The sequence below is a fragment of the Aulonocara stuartgranti genome, assembly GCF_965226115.1.
Source record: "Aulonocara stuartgranti genome assembly, chromosome: 4".
Classification (NCBI taxonomy): domain Eukaryota; kingdom Metazoa; phylum Chordata; class Actinopteri; order Cichliformes; family Cichlidae; genus Aulonocara; species Aulonocara stuartgranti.
In genome coordinates, this window is record NC_138942.1 from 24,743,069 (window position 1) to 24,759,414 (window position 16,346).

Below are 16,346 nucleotides of genomic sequence, written 5' to 3' on the forward strand. Positions count from 1 at the left end.
CACTTTAATACACAGACACCCTGCTGACAACAGTACAAGCATGACAAAGAGATGAGTAGATAATCCATTACCTTTCAATTTGTGTCAGTGCTTGATTTTACTTGAGTACGCAGACCGAGTGTGGGTGGAAACAACGATGCCTTCAGCTGAATTTGTTCATCATAACCAAATGTGTAGTCAGAAGTGGAGATCTCAATTGTTACCATCTTGTTTCTCCCATGTTTAAAAAGACAATTTGAACAAAACTGTTGAGAAATATACAACAAGACTCATTGTTCAGTTCTTTAATTTCCTTTTGAAACCTTGTGCAACATCATGGCCACATTTGTACCAGTCCATAAACAAAATTATGAAATCTACTGGTGAGTTGTGCAAACGGAATAAAAGAGAATGGGGTTTATTGAAAGAAAAAAAAAAAAGCATTCAACTGATGAATCCATAATTTGTTCCAATTTCTGAAGCAGCTCACTTTCTGACACACCATCCTGAATGAGGAGTCCATTCACTGACACTGTTGACAGGCCTGCATAGAGCAATGAACAATTAAAAGCAATTAGACAGCTATAAATATAAAGCTAAATATTCAAACTGAACCTCTTATTTAACCAAGCAGCACAGCTGGAGACTCATGCAGACTTTATCAACTTGCCAGAGCAAGGTAAAAAAGAAAGAAAGAAAAGAAAATCAATATAATATCAGCATTAGGGAGCGTTGCATTCTTCAAGTAAAGCCCTGGCTCGCCTCTCCGCTTTCATTAAATAAATTTAGAGTTCTGATTAGACGTTGCCGGTGCCAGTGCCAGCTGGGGACGTCCTCAAGCGATGAGAGTTGAAAGAAGATATAAGATGTGGCAACCCTGTGCATCTTGAATTGTAAACCAATCACATAAACCTATCAATATTAATCCCCATCAAAGTGGAAACACCATGAACCATCTTCTTTTGCTACACTAGGCCTCCGACTCCTCCCAGAGGAAATGAGCGGCTGCTTTCCCACACCGGCTGCTGCGTGGCTGTGTCAGAACCACAGAACTGAATTCGCCTCGCAATGGCAAACGGACCAGAGGAAGGCTGAGAAAGGGGGGCTAGCTGATGATGCGGCTAATCGACTGCAAAGAGGGGAACTCCTCGCTCTCCGTGATGTGCAGGGTCTTGTGGGAGTTGAAGTCTTTGGGGGCCAGCACCTGTCTGCAAGTGGGGCACACCCGGCAGTCCAGCTCAGCTGCCATGTTAACCGCTGTAGCAGGCGTCTGCCAGGCATTCTTCTTGTTTTTATTTTTCTTTCCTCCTCCAGCCCCAGACTGCTTCTCCAGTGCCTTACAGTCTCCGTGCGCAGTCAGAAGCTCCTGCTGCTTGCCCGTGTCCGGTAAGAGCACAAGCAGCTCATTGAAGATGCGGTTAAAGCCATCCCCAAGCAGGTCCTTACAGCTGCGGTGGTACTGGGCTGCTGATATCACACCCTGGAAAGACAGAAAGGACATATGAGCAAAGTAAACAAACAGGAAGTGCCAAATGTGAGGAGCAGGTTCTTTCAGTGGGCTTCTTCTCGTTTGTCATTCATGTTAAATAAAGACATAGTCTTGGGAAAAGGTAAGCCCTAACAAAATAACCACTGGGCTAAACATTTTTCACTCAACACATGGAAGCATTATTATTACCGTAATTGTCGGGCTATAAGCCGCTACTTTTTGCACAAGCTTTGAACCCTGCGGCTTTTAGTCAGGTGCGGCTTTTCTATAGATTGTCCATGATTTTTGTGATATCGTAAGACGATTTGTTTTGTTTGTTCCGCTGTTGTACGGCACTACGTTGCCTGGCGGAAGGATCGGGGTTCAAGAGTGGTATGTTGGTCACATGTCCATCCGCCAGGCAACATAGTGCCGTACAAGTAGCGCGAAAAACAAACTTCAAAGTAGCGCTATGCGTTCAGCGGGAGTCGTGGATGACGAGCGGCGATAAACTTGCGAAAAGCAAGTTGTGCTCAACTCTACCGGTGGATTCTGACAGCGTGGAAAAGTGTGCAAACATCCACGATCACCAACGGATTTCGAAGGGCTGGACTGCTGCATGATGAAGAGGAGGACACCGCCACGGCCCTTCAGAGGGTGTTCGACTCTGACACTGACAATGACAATGAGGATTATCTTTGGTTTTGAAAGTGACAACGAAGGAAAGAAGCTGAGAGTGGATGACGAAGCCATCCTGAGCCTGTTCGTTTCCGACACTGGAGGAGAGGACTTTGGTGGTTTTAGTGCGCAGGAAGATGGTGGTGAATGACTGACTTTTCTTCTTGTTAAAGCCGTGTCACTGCACCTGAGCCTAAAAGGTAGTCTGAATCTATTTTTCTGGTGTGCTGTAGGTTATTGTTATGTACTACATTTGTTACTCATTTATGAAGCACAGCACATGTGCAAATATGTACCCATAACTTGATTTTCAAAATATTAATAAAAGGGGTGTGTCTCCAAACAGCCATCTCTTTCCTGACAATTCCCTTTGTGCATATTCTCTTACATATGATAAGTCAATATTGAAACACCTGCGGCTTTTGGTCAGGTGCGGCTAATGTATGTACAAAACAGGATTTTCCCCTGATTTTAGCTTGTGCGGCTAATATTCAGGTGCGCTTTGTAGTCCGGGAAATACGGTATTATATTATTAATAATAATTAATATAATGCAGAAATCAGCTGCAGTTTTGTTTTACCGATCGACTACACAGTCCTACAACCAGGGGAGTGGCACTTTACATCCACATCTGTCCGAACTAGAGCAAAATATAGAGGTGAAGGCTTTAATGTAATCCAATCAAAGGTATTTAAATTTATTATGTTTGGCCAAAAAAAATCGGATTCAGAGAGAAAATAAAGTTGCAGCCATAAAAATCCGGTAGTACATGCACATACGTATTCACATTTTTAGCTGGCAGCACATTTCTTTATAAATGTGGAAAATCATGACATCATTATAATGAATTCTCTTGATCTACTCTATGGTAATCACGCACACTACCCTCCTGACTCTGATTAACGGTGCTGAATAATGGTTGTGTTTATGTGCAAGATTACGATGATGTACGCTAACCTTTGACCTTCATAATCACTTTATCCTCATTTGAGGATGATAAAGCAGTGACAGTTATTATTTATTATGTCATAATTGATGTATAAGACCAAATACAACTAAATTCTTACTGATTTAAGTCAAAGTGAACTAGAATTTAAAAAATAAAATAAAAGTCTGTCCCTGAGATACTACTTCTCACAACTCTTGGAGGGATGCACAACCTTAACACAGAGCTGTAACCACTTCAGGGGCATTTAAAGGGGACGGGGAACAAAAAACAAAAAACAAAAAAAACCCCAGACACAATATCCATACCAACAGAGTATTTAGCTCTTATGTAGTGAGTACCTGTCTGAACTGGGCAGAGTAGTTTTTGAACTGGTTGAATTTTGATTCGTCATCATTGAGGTACTTCCTAATGGACTGGATCAGCTCCAGGTTCCTCTCGCGGAAGTCCTCTGGCACCAGGTAACCATTGCTCGGCACTTTGGGAGGCCTGGGAACAGACAAAAAACACTAAGTACCAACAAGGCCAACCAAAAACCTTTGTGTCAAGCAGTGATCATGTAATGTAGAAAAACGAGAGGCTCACAGGTTGACTACTGGGGGTGTAGACTCCACCACATTGCTGTTGAGGGGGATCCCTGTGAACCCTGGGGGAGGTTTAGGGGCTGACATACCCAGGCCAGGTGGAGGCAGGGGCATGGTGGAGGATGGGGCTGGAGCTGAGGCTTTCATTGGGAAAGAGGTCTTAAAGCCTGAAAAACAAAGAGATCGTGAACTTTGAATGATGCAGTACCAACTCTGAAAAACAGTTCTCAGGGTTTTAACTATAAAACCAACACCGCAGTGTTCAAACAAAATGCTTATTTGTGAGGCATTTATACGGTTTTACAATAGTATAACATCATTACATCATTAATTTGATGAAAACCGAAAATTAAGTCAAATCAAAGCTCAGAGCTCAGGGTTTAAATATTCACCTAAGAACATTTTGAAGAGCATGTTCACAGCCGGGTATAAAAAAGTTTTAACCAGTTTCCCTCTTTACAACAACTGTGTGGTGGGTGACTTGTTTGTTGTTGTTGTTTTTTTAAATTTAGGGATGTGGGTGCTTTGTAGTAACATCTGGCTAAAAAACAAACAAACAAAAAACCCCAAACCAAACCAAAACATTAGATTAGCCAAACCGTTCACTAAATGAGGAGTCAAACTCTATGACTCTTCTTTTATATGAAGTCTATGGAAAACCTTAGCTGTCTACCTTTTTACCACTGCTTGCCGGACCGCTCTCATATCAATCAAATATCATATTGCCTAATAATGAAACATTCCTGGTTTCCAATCAACCACACAACCAAAGAACAGAAATGACTTTCCATAATTCTTATTGACTCTGTTTATTGTAAGAGCTAAGTTGGAGAGTTTCCAAATGATTTCCAGGAAGTCTTCCCCACCGCTTCTTTGTGATGGCAGCTATCAGTCATTAAAGCAGCTGTACATTCAGTTTTAAATGTATTAGTCGTTTGTAGTTTGAGGTCCTGTAAAACAGACCTGTATGGTGGATATATTGGGTGGAAAGAAGCAACAGTACATGTAAATTGATGATAAATGAATACTGTGGATTGTTATTCTGTACCTGGTGGTGGATTTTTGGTCATGAGGGCAGGGAACTCCTCCTCTTGTTCATCTGCAGGCTCCGCATTGGGATGATTTGTTACGGGAGCGTCATCTTTGCTAGTGGGTGGCGATTGCTCAGCGTAGCCGTTAGCCAGCCCACTTGTAAGTGCCGCTGTCACAGGACCGGAAAGCGGTTTGTTCCACGTTTTCTCAGGAACATTTTCCTTTTGTGCCGTTGTTTCCACTGAGACTGGATTTACAGTTGTTCCCAGGTCTGATGTTGTAGTTGCAGATGTAGGGGGAGCAGTTGGGTTCTTCGGTTTTTTCTTCTTGTTGGCTTTTGGGGTCAGGAGATCGGTGTTGGGGGTTGGATTTGAAGCGCTCGGGGTCACAGCTGGGTTTGAGGATTTGCTGCTGCCTGCTTTAACAGTTAGCAGAGAGGAAATATCCAACATGGTGGGCACTGAGCGGAACTCCTGCTGCGTCATTCCTCCGCTTTCATCGTCGGAATGAAGGGGAGAGTAATTTGACAACGCTTTCCCGTTCTCACCCACTTTCTTTTTCCTCCGTGAAGACGACGAGGATGAGGAGGAAAGGAGCTGAGGGCCAGAGGATACAGAGGAAAGGGGTGGGGGAGGTCTGGAGGAAGGAGTAGGCTGAGTGTTGGGTTTAGCTGCAGATGTGTGGTTAGACCAAGCAGAGGTGGTACCAGCTGCAGGTTTGGGGGCCCGGACTCTGGAGACGAGAGCAGGGAAATCCTCTTCTTGAAAAGAGGACGTCTTCTTAGGCTGTGCAGAGTAAGCTGGAGTCATGGGGGTTGTGAGCGTGGCAGTTGACAGGCTGGGGAAGTCGTCCTCCTTTAAAGCTACGTGGGATGGTGCAGTCACTGCAGGAGCTGGCTTTACACTGCAGGGACAAACAAAAAACAGCACAAATAACAGATTTGTGTCACACTATGCTCACATACACACTGAATAATGAAAACGTTGTACTCTGATGAAGCTTACACAGCTGCAGCAGCTGTGGCTCCCAAAGCTGGGAAGTCATCTTCTACATCTCGCGGGTTCTGGCTCTTCATTGTTTTTACTGTTAAAGAGGCAGAAATAAATACACTAAAACTAGCAGACAAATACGCCTGACATCTAGCAACCATAACCATTATGTATGTTTTTTCAGTTTACTTTTTACCTGGAGGTTTGCTCGCTTGTTTGGCATGTCCGATCGGGTGTCTGAGCTCTTCTGGTTCTGGTCTCTCGGCCCTCTCCTCTCTGCAGTGTTTGGGAGCGCTCCTCTCCTGCACTGCTGCTCTCTCTTCTTGTCTTCGCATTGCAATGGATGCCCTCAAAGCAGCTTCCACCTGCCTGTCTTCCTCATTTCTGTGCAGACAAGCAGACAAAACGGTAAAAAGCAAGAAACTACTCCCACTCTAACAGCTGCTGAAGTTTTTTTAAAGTAATATACAGATACACAAGCACGCAAACACAGTAACAGCACAATGTGAGACACCCAGGTGCAACAATGCCGTGCAGTCATTCTTCAAATGTTTTCCATGTCTGTCTCTCAATACAAGTGGATGCTCTGCAGTCCAGTACTCATGCATATAACTGCACCCATCCATCTTTTTATATCCTGCAAAATTTCCATGTCACAGACAAAGACGAATGTACCCTTTAACAACAGCCATCTCTTCCAATTCTGACAGCTCCACCACTAATGCTCCCTTCCAATTAACTCGGAGCTGGTCATTTATACTCACCTCGAGTACCTCCAGCTTTTCTGTCCCCCGTGAGGCCTTCCCCTTCCTCCTCGGTTGTGACGCACCTCCTCGTAGTCCTCGCCTGTCACCATACCTGTAAGAACGCATGTGTTTTGATCATCTCAAATGCCAAACAGAAATCCTGGTGGTATGGCAATACAAAAACACCACCGTCTCGACCGACCGACCTTCATTTCGCCTCTGCTGTCTTGGGGCGTAGTTAAACTGCAGGTCGATGTGGCGGTTCTGTCGAGCCTCTGCTCGGTTCTTGCTGTGTGCTGCAGCCTTGTGAGCCTTGTAGTCAATCTCGGAGCGAAACGCGTGAGTGAACTGTTCTGTGGCGCAGCGACCTTCCTCGCACAGATAGTGACTCTCTCTGAAGTGCTCACTCAGATACTGGTAATCACTGTTGGTAGCACGGTTAAAAACAAAAGTCTGGTTTAATATTCTTCTACATTAGGTAACAAAAACAAAGGAGGGTTTGTGTGGATGGGTGAAAGGGTCACACACACCTGTAGTACTCCTGAGAGCCGTCTGCGTCACAGAAGTGGCAAAAGTAGTGATCCCTACGCAGGTGTTTCAGCAGCTCATCGTTATCAAGGTAACGGTCATCGCAGAACTTGCAGAGCGGGTGGCCTCTGTGACTGGTGTCATCTGGGTCTCCATGCGCTCTGTGACGTGCCAGCTCCTTACGATTATACCACTTCCGTTCATGGGAAAAGATCTGCAGGGAAAGAGTAACTTTTAAAGTAAATAATTATTCAGGAGATCAGCAAACAAAGCTCTTTATCAGGATATTGACATCTGTCTTCTTTATATCTGGCTTCCTTCAACCAGCCCTTATTTGCCTGCAAATGTAAGTCTGTCCAACTCACCATTTTTATATGCAACAGCAACAAATGCATAAAAAAATAATTGCAAAATTTGTAAATCTGACTTAATGGTACAAGCAAAACCGTTTAAGTTAATGACCTGATGCACAGCACTTTCAGTTATCAACAGACAACTTGAACAACGCTACGGTTTCTCATTCGGTGTGAAAAGCAATACATCAAATAACAACCTTAAAAAGGAGGGTGAATTTAATACAATTCAACAACTGTATTGTGTAAGTGCTTTTGTTACCATTTAGTAGCAGATACTGTTGTCAAGGACAATGACCGAATGCCTTCAAACTGAAATAGAGTAACTAACTAAACATTCATATTTATATCTGAACACTGTTGGTGGTAGCTCCAGTAAATTAAAAGGAAAAAGACCAAAAAGAACCGTTTGTGCTACAAAGTTTCCATGTACATTTGGTCAGTCATGTAATACTGAGAACCCGATCACACACACTTTTATTTACTCTTTAGGGATGATGATGATGATACCTTTAGATGCTTTGTGCAGAGCTTGCAGCAGAAAAGCTCATGCTGCTTCCTCATGTGCTGCTCAAGCTCCTCAAACCTGGAGAAAACCTTGGGCTCCGAGCAGCGGAGACACTCGGGCAACAGCAGATGCCTGACAGACACACATCGAGGAAAAGTTCAGTCGGAGTCAAGTAAAAATCAAAAGGGGCATGAAAGGCAGTTGGATACAGCAGGAAAAACCCAAAATTCAAGCCAAGTTTTTGTTTAGTTAAATGACAGATCAGATTGAGGAGACTTCCTGCTAAAGCAAGTCATTTACACATTTGCAAATAAAAGCGCTCACTTTAGTCATCACACAAACTTAGACTCACTTTAAAAGCAATCAAAACAAGAACACAGCATGGAGTGTTCAAGAAGATAACACTAAAGGCTTTAAAAGCTGACTTTTAGTTATACCGGTTTATACACATGCTTGTATACATTTACAATATGACCATATACTGAGACAGCAAGAGCACCATCTCTAACCACACATAGCATTAGTTAATACCAGCATGGCTCTCTATACACATTTCCATTGTATTTTTCAAGCAACAGTTCAGCTATATTAACTGTAATTCTCTTACTGCTATTTCTGGGTTTTGTAGTATAAATGAACTGAAATGCCAAAGAGCAACACAAGCACAAAGAATAGAGACATCTAGTACCTGTACTGGGCATAGATCTTCTCATCCACAAAATAGATGTCATACTTTTTCTCACAGTGGAACTGCTGATAGGGCAGAGACTGAAAGGCTTCCAGTTTTTTCACAAACACCACCTGAAAACAACATGACAGTCTTATTAGTAATAACCTGTGGTAACTGGAGGAAGATGATTGTTTTAGAAATAGAAAGCATACCAGTGATGTCACACAAACACCTACTGTAATATCACATGAAATGATGCACGAGCAAAACCACGTCAGTACAGAGGATGCATACTTGGTACGCGTCTAATCTAGGCAATTCAACACACTTTGACATTACAACATCCAGCTGTTGGGAAAGTTTACATCCGCTCATCATGGCCACGAATGTCGTGTTAATTTAGTGCTGAAAGGTTGAAATGCTCTCTGTAATCCTGGCTGGATATTTGACTACTATTCTTGACAAAATTGTTAGACTTCAATCAAATTAGTCAGTCTCAGAGTTGTTTTCTAAGCACAGTCAACAAATGCTCAGTGGGGCTGAAGTAGGGACTTTGGGAAGGCCATTCCAGAGGCTTATTACTAACCTGCTTTATCTATTCTAAATCCAGTTTTCATGTGTGTTTGGGATCATTGTCCTACTGGAACTGTGTCCACATTTAACCCTATCTTGTTTTATCAAAGTCATTAAAGATGTGTGCTATACAATCATTTTACCCTGGAGAAAGAACGAAATCATTTATAGCCCCAAACGACCATGACATTAATTCCCATAGTGAGTGGATGTAAACTTCTGATCACAGGTGTATTTGGCCTTTAGGGGAGTGTTATGAGGCCGGGGCCACCGTCCACTTGTTTTGACTCATTCCGTCATCTGCAATCAAGATTCGGAATTTATTCAGGGCTGACAGTAGGCAGACATCACAATGACCTCTAAAACTATATCAATTAAACATTTATCACAACCCAGTAATAACAGGTAGCATACCAGCGCCGCTAAAGCTCATGCTAAATTGAGAGGTGACAGCTAACGTGTTCAATTAAAAATGTATTATAGAGTTTACTGTCACCCTGGCTAAATGAGGTATACCCATAAACGTCGGATAGACAAGCACTCTGTCATCAGCTCAATTATAAAATCCGGCTTCTAAACCAACTCTTTCTGACCAGTGTCAGTCTAACAGATAAGCTAACTTATGCACTTGCTAATATTCGCTAGTTAGCTTAGCTAAGTTAATGACAGCTAAGAAAAAGTGTTCTCCACAGTGGGTACGCACAATGAGCTGCCACCTCTTTTTTCCCCTGGTGACTATTTTAATTGATTCTGAACACAGTTAGGATGCCAACACACAACTTGTGCCTACTTTTATAGAGTAAAAACTATGAGAACGCTACGGCCTAGCTAATGCCACAAGGCTCCATCCTCGGGTTAACGTAGCAGAAGAACGCGCACCTTGTCGAGCTCCTCCCGGCAGACGGCGCAGTACTTCTGATCGCACAGCACCCTCATCTTGGTGGAGCAGCGGTAACAAACGGGATGGTCGCATTTTCCCAAGGCGAAGATCTCGACCTCTTGGCAGCACAGAACACAGTTCTTCTCCGCGTCTTTTGTCGTTGTTGAGTCCATCTTGGTGAAAAGGCACAAGTCAAGCTTAATAGTTATTTGGGAGCGCCACAGAGCTGAGGTGCTTACGTAATTATGAAAGTCTACTGCCGCGTCACGTAAGTGTTACACCAGCGATCAACACACCACAGGGATGGACCGAGCGCACGCTGCAGCGGTGCTTTTACCCATCACACCTTGTGGGATCTGTGCGAGCCCCACGTGCGTACCTTGGTGGGAACCGGTAAATGTGCTGATAGGAGGTGTTGTACTTTGGAAAACATTCATTAAAGCTGCGGCTAAAAACAGCAGACTGAAGCTACAATTCACGCGGGCCCACCTTGGAATATATATATGTGTATATACATATGTATGGGAAGGAGGATCTTGAAGTTGATGCATGCGCATATATATATATATATATATATATATATAATTTTTATTTTAAATCGTTGTATGGTCTAGATCATGCTGGTGGTGTATATTTTCTTGCCACACTTTAGGCCCATTAATACCTACTGCTTCCAGTTCACCTATGCATCAACTTCAAGATCCTCCTTCCCACTTTCACAGACCTTCATAACCTTGCTCCTTAGTATTTATCTGATATTCAATGTCTTTTGTCTATTCCACTTGGGACTCCATGGGACTCAGAACCTTTAGTTGCCCTGCCCAAATACTTTGCAATGCACTTCCACCTGATACAGTTTCCTTTAAGGCCTTCAATGTCTGTAAAATGCCCTCATCTTAAAAACTATACCTGCCACCAGGTCATAATAAAACTGCTGCTTAAAATGTTTGTTTGCTGAGGGCCATTCCAAACCAAGCCTGTCATCTGAATCAAACACATCCATGTTGAAAGTAGCTGTGTTAATAAAGCTTTGGTTTTTAACATGAATTCTTGTGCTTACGTTTTTCTAATTGCCTCTTAAAATCTTTGTATCCACACACTCATCTTTTTTATTCTGCTGCTGGTAAACAGGAAGTTATTCCTACAGTTATTCCTACAGTCAGGTCCACCAAGGATTTTCTATTTGTGCTTCTAAAGAGATGAGTCAATGCCGTAACCCAGATCTTGGTGCTCTCTTGTGTCTATGGATGACTTGGAGACAGAACCCAGAGAGACAGAAGAACTTTTCTGATTTGGCTGTTTCCAAAAAACACCCAAAACTTTGCACTTCTCATCTTCCACATAATCAAACATTACCTCTTTACCTATAAATTCCCAAAGGACTCTTTAGTTTGTAATGTTTTATTGGATGGCTTACGCAAGTTACAGTTTCACCTTTTTAAAAAAGTGACTGGTGTCCAGGCAGGTGAAGCCCCCGTCACTCATACAGTCTGTCAGCAGTGATTTCCATTGCTCATCTGTCCTTTATTGTGGTCAAGTGTGCAGGATTGTTAAGTGTCTTTGTAAGCTAGCGCCTCTTGTAGTGGTTGTTGCTCAGTCCCATCACTCTGAAGGTGCAGCTTGCGATCTTCTCGTAGAGAAGGAACATGAGAGCAGCAGTCAGCACCGTCTGCAGCAGTTTTGCTTCAAGGCCTTTAAAAAGACCCAACATGCCATACTTCCTACAGAAGAAAACCAGCATGAAAACGTTAAAGAACAAGAGGTGAAAGAGCAAAATTATTAATATTCAGTAACTCAGATGATACATCACGAGGGCCCAGTGATGAATGCCCATACTCCATATAAAGCATACTCCCTAATTCATAAGGTTCGATCAAGGAATTAAACCAGGGATTATTTGCTTGTTATGCTGGATATAATTAATCTAATTGTTAAAATATAAATGCAGAGATTATTCAGTGTGTTTTCCTGATGAGTTCTCTAGAGTCTGATTGTACAGTTAGTTGTATATAATTATTACAGATGTGTATGGTAATGCATTTGCAATGGTTTCTGTTGTAAATAAATAAAAAAAAATAACGCAAAAAAAACAAACAGAGCAGCTTCTGTATGCATACAGATTTTTTTAAATACCAAATGGAGCTATTTTTTTCATCTTGTTCTTCATAGTAATTCTAACCCATGTTGCCTAGTATGCTCTGTTTAAATGCGGTCACCCAAAATCAAACAGATTCTAATGTGGATGTAACAAAACCCAAAACCATATTTGGGGTTCCCATCCAGCCATTTTCCTCTCCTTATCCAATTCAATCACCACTTTTTCATAGAACGACAGCCAGACACAGGCAAAACCTCAGAGAACACGCTAGTCAGATGGCGGCTTCAAACCCAGGACCTTCTAACCCATATGTCATGGTGGCAATTTGCACTGCAAGTATGTTAATATGCGTGTGTAAACACTTACCTCACCCTGTTGACCAGCAGACACTTTATAGTTCTGAGACTGGACAGCAGCTTTGACTTCTCTGTCGATGTGTTGTTGTACTGTCCAAACTGTGGTGATTGAACAAAAAAGAAAAGCATCTCTGAGATTAATGTTTTCTTTGTTACAGGTTCATACATTCACAAATCTAGCTACTAAAAGATTATATGTGTCACTTTAAAAGTGATCAACAGAATGCAGACATACCCTAAGAATGGACTGTATAGTCTGCAGTGGGTATGTCACAGTGGTGGCGATGGCTTTGGCGATGGCCCCGATCACAAAGACCTCCAGTGATGACAGCTTTGGGCAGAAAGAAGAACCTGAATCTTTTGTGTATCATCAGAGGAACAAACGTATCCCAAAGGTGAAAGTTTTGAGTTCAGATGACCTCAGTAACAGGTGTAGTTTAAAGTTTTACTCTGCCTATCAGATTTTCCTTAGCTAATAAACATACCAACAAACGCTGCGGTAGTGTCCAAAAAAGTCTCAAAACGTGGTGTTCAAAAGATCAGGGAACACATGCAGAGCCACTGAACAAATCATGTGAACAGAATTACCAACCAGACAATGTCTGCATACTTCCCTTCCCTTTTCTTACTCACCTCCTTGGGAATGCCTCTCCTCAGCTGCCTCTTCAGGCCCTCATAAATCATGAATTGGATAGCGGGGTTTAGCACCAGCAGCAGGGACGGGAAGGTCCCGTTCCACAGTGCTGCGATGCCCTCGTCACGGATGATCTGCACAAATGCATCTGCAAAATCAAAACAATTTGGAAACAAACGCGCGAAAGAGAGAATTTGTAGTATGCACATGTGTAGAAGGTTTGCACAAATACTCATTAGAAGAAAAATGTAAGGTCATTTACCCAGAATCCCAGAGTAGTTGGTGGGATGGATGTCTTCATTGTGAAACTTAGAGCCCTGGAGCTTCAGTCTGGTATTGACAACCCACAAAGGGGTGGTGACAAGTACATTTACAACCCCTGGAGAGACAAAGAGGCAGATGAAATTGAATCTTTACTACCGGTTTCAGCATTTAGAAATGTAAATAATGTAAACTGGTTTTATACACTGTGCAGAATAGGCTACTAAATAGGAGTTCACGCTAGTCATTCTTAGGACAAAGGTATGAGGGACTCGTCTGAAATTAGATGGCAGATCTTGCCAATGACCACCTCACCTGCTGCGATGCCTATGATCAAGTCAGTGCTTGGTGCTGACTGTTTTCCTTTCAGCCAGCTAGCCTTGAGGCAGTGGAAGCAGTAGAAATAGACAAAGTTGGAACAGCACAGGCTGCAGATGACAGGGAACCAACCTCTATAGGGTGCCAGTCTGAATTAGGGGGCAGAGGTAAACACAGGAACACATCTTAGCAGCCTTCTACTGCTTGAAAGACTGTATTTTGATGTTTGAGGGGATGCGTGCAAATTTATTAAAATAGTTTTGGCTTGAAACACATTGAGATTTTCACTATTTATACTCACAATCCTTCCTCTTTCACAATTTCTGCCAGAATGGCTGGAGTTGATTTGGCTTTCCTGTTTTCATCCACTGAACACAAACAGATGGGGATTTTCTTTCAGTAAAAACAAAACAAAAACCCCCAAAACTTTTGGAAATGAGACTGTGATTTCTGCTCTCTTACCCTGGAGCCGTAGTCTGGCAGTATCAAGAGGGAAGAACACTGTCATTGCAGTCACACTTCCCTAAAGGGGCAACAGTAAAAAATCCATGGCATGCCATTTTTTTGACATATGGAACAAATCCTCGAATGAACCCCATATAAAAATCAAGCAAGTTACAGGAACATACATGTAAACGGTTTAAAATGCACACTAGGATCTAAAATAAGACGTTTTATATATGATTGTTATTCAGTATTCAATTCGGTGCGTATAATAAGTTACACGTACATAAACATTTCGCCGAATAAAGAGGTTATTATTATTGTAAACACTTCCACATTTACAGCTACATTATCTACTATTTATTGTTTTTGGTAAAGTTGGGAGTGGAAATTGTTATTTTGAACTGAGCTCTGTTTGGATAAAGCATATAAGAAGTGACGCTACAGCAACTCCCATTTGTGACTTAAAATTAAGCAGCGCATACTGAAACTAAGATCAACTTACCACTGCTCCTGAGACAGCATGAACCAAACTCTCATACGAGAAAACCTCGCTCATTGTCACCGCCAAATTGAGTCTGTTACATTCAATAATATTCAATATTGCCTTGACAGCCTAATAATTATTATTACAGCCTCCTTTCTCTTGCTAGCTGTTCTTGTTTGCCTCTCTCTAATAAACAGCTCGCTTCCTCGTTTCAGACTCGCGCGATGGCTTTAGGGAAATGTAGTTCTCTTCGCCCTACACGTTCCTGTTTGAACTTCAGGATTTCCTTACAGAGATTGGATAAAACCAGGGGTGATTTTAGCCCATTTTTGGGGTTGCTTCAGCACCCCCGAAATGAATCAAAGCACCCCCAAATATTTCTTACTTTTTTGACAATACTTGCTACTACACACTACTAAAAATATAAAAAAGCATGCAGTACTTGGTTGAGATGTAACATTTTAACAACAAAAGTATAGATACCCCCCCGTCCCAAAATGGTTTGTTCCAGTTCGGCTCGCACCTACTCTGGCTCTTGCGCCGTCGTTGCTGCCAGAGCGATGGTGGCTGAGACGCAGCGGGTCGGAGGTGTAAGTGCCTGGTTTAAAACGGGACATGTTAACTGCATTTAACCTTCAGTTACTTTTTATTTAGTTAGGTAGGAGTCAGGCCATGTTTCTTTTTAGCTGAAAAACATTACACCCAGGTAACCTGCAGTATTGAAAACGTGTTTTGCGACAATGTTAGCTACCCTACAATCCATCCTACTGTGTAGTAAAATCAGCGACATTTGACTGTCCTGTTGTTCCCATTGAAATTTATACAGCCTATTTAAAATCTAAAATTTAAAATTGTCCTAAGAAAAGAACCAGGTAAGAAAACAGACAGGGAACAGTGACAGGCAAAACAGAAACTGCTAAACTGTTTGTGAGAGTTGACCACCAAAAGTATTTGCCAACTTTAAGGTGAGGCAACACAGGTTAAAATGAAAGGAATAAATCTGCAGAGCCATAGTAGTATCTGCAGTAAAGATATTTTCATACATTGTACCATAGGCAAAGTTGCCTCCATTTTTATAATTTTCTTTTAATCAATAATTTGTACATTTCAAGGACTCTATTTTTGGAGTCTATTTTCATATATCTGTATTTTATTATACATACGATGTAGCTTGCCATCACCAGTGTGTGAATGGGTGGATGACTGGATGTGTAAAACACTTTGGGGTCCTTAGGGACTAGTAAAGCGCTATACAAATACAGACCATTTACCATACACATTAACTCATTCACTGCCAGCCATTTTCAAATCAGGTAACTCCCCACTGCCAGGGTTTTTGTGCATTTTTAAGTAAGTAAGTAACGTAAGTTCAACGTAAGTTTTTCAATTGACGTCTATAGCCGTCAATGGCAGTGAATGAGTTAAAAGTGAATCTCTGTCCAAAAAATGCACTCAGTTTACTTCTTACTCACTATGATCACCATTCATCATTTTCCCCCAGTAAAGTAATTAAGGTTAGGATATGTTGTTTGTTTGTTTGTTTGTTTTTTAAATTCCAATCCATTCTTCGTTTGCAGCATTTAAATAACCTTTATCAGATTTGATGGTTTTGTTACAGACTTTAAAAAAAAAAGTGTTTTGCTTTTCTTTCACAAATGTGGGGATTAAATTGTGTTAAAATGTACAAAACAGTGATGTCATATTTTGTGACGTGGACCCAGGCACAGAGAGACTTGATGAATTTAAGAATCTTATGATTTAATAAAGAAATTTGCAGACTTGCACAGAGAGGGTAAAATTATGATGACTGATAA

At 41.8% G+C, this 16,346-nt stretch overlaps 2 protein-coding genes across 2 annotated transcripts; both read right to left on the minus strand.

The window, feature by feature from the left end:
- Nucleotides 1-269: 269 nt before the first annotated feature.
- On the minus strand, nt 270-10,268 carry znf598 (zinc finger protein 598). The gene is made up of 12 exons (XM_082531728.1): nt 9,934-10,268; nt 8,500-8,612; nt 7,814-7,943; nt 6,953-7,164; nt 6,629-6,846; nt 6,441-6,534; nt 5,873-6,060; nt 5,692-5,770; nt 4,704-5,590; nt 3,657-3,822; nt 3,413-3,560; nt 270-1,459 (listed from the first exon to the last, which is right to left on the minus strand). Exons 1-12 carry the CDS (start codon nt 10,105-10,107, stop codon nt 1,085-1,087), a joined length of 2,784 nt encoding a protein of 927 aa, XP_082387854.1. The 5' UTR covers nt 10,108-10,268; the 3' UTR covers nt 270-1,084.
- Nucleotides 10,269-11,319: 1,051 nt separating this feature from the next.
- On the minus strand, nt 11,320-14,776 carry slc25a17 (solute carrier family 25 member 17). The gene is made up of 9 exons (XM_082529310.1): nt 14,551-14,776; nt 14,064-14,124; nt 13,903-13,969; nt 13,599-13,750; nt 13,285-13,401; nt 13,022-13,170; nt 12,624-12,719; nt 12,399-12,487; nt 11,320-11,655 (listed from the first exon to the last, which is right to left on the minus strand). Exons 1-9 carry the CDS (start codon nt 14,602-14,604, stop codon nt 11,502-11,504), a joined length of 939 nt encoding a protein of 312 aa, XP_082385436.1. The 5' UTR covers nt 14,605-14,776; the 3' UTR covers nt 11,320-11,501.
- Nucleotides 14,777-16,346: the final 1,570 nt, after the last annotated feature.

Bases quoted from the DNA above. Each gene is read 5' to 3' on its own strand.
- znf598 (XM_082531728.1), bottom strand. From the start codon at position 10,107: ATGGACTCAACAACGACAAAAGACGCGGAGAAGAACTGTGTTCTGTGC. The intron at 6,061-6,440 runs GTGAGTATAAAT...TTGTCTGCACAG, and splicing joins AAAAGCTGGAGGTACTCGAG to AAATGAGGAAGACAGGCAGG. The intron at 3,823-4,703 runs GTACAGAATAAC...TTTGTTTTTCAG, and splicing joins GACCAAAAATCCACCACCAG to GCTTTAAGACCTCTTTCCCA.
- slc25a17 (XM_082529310.1), bottom strand. From the start codon at position 14,604: ATGAGCGAGGTTTTCTCGTATGAGAGTTTGGTTCATGCTGTCTCAGGA. The intron at 13,402-13,598 runs GTGAGGTGGTCA...TTGTCTCTCCAG, and splicing joins GATCATAGGCATCGCAGCAG to GGGTTGTAAATGTACTTGTC. The intron at 12,720-13,021 runs GTGAGTAAGAAA...TTCTGCCCAAAG, and splicing joins GGAGAGGCATTCCCAAGGAG to CTGTCATCACTGGAGGTCTT.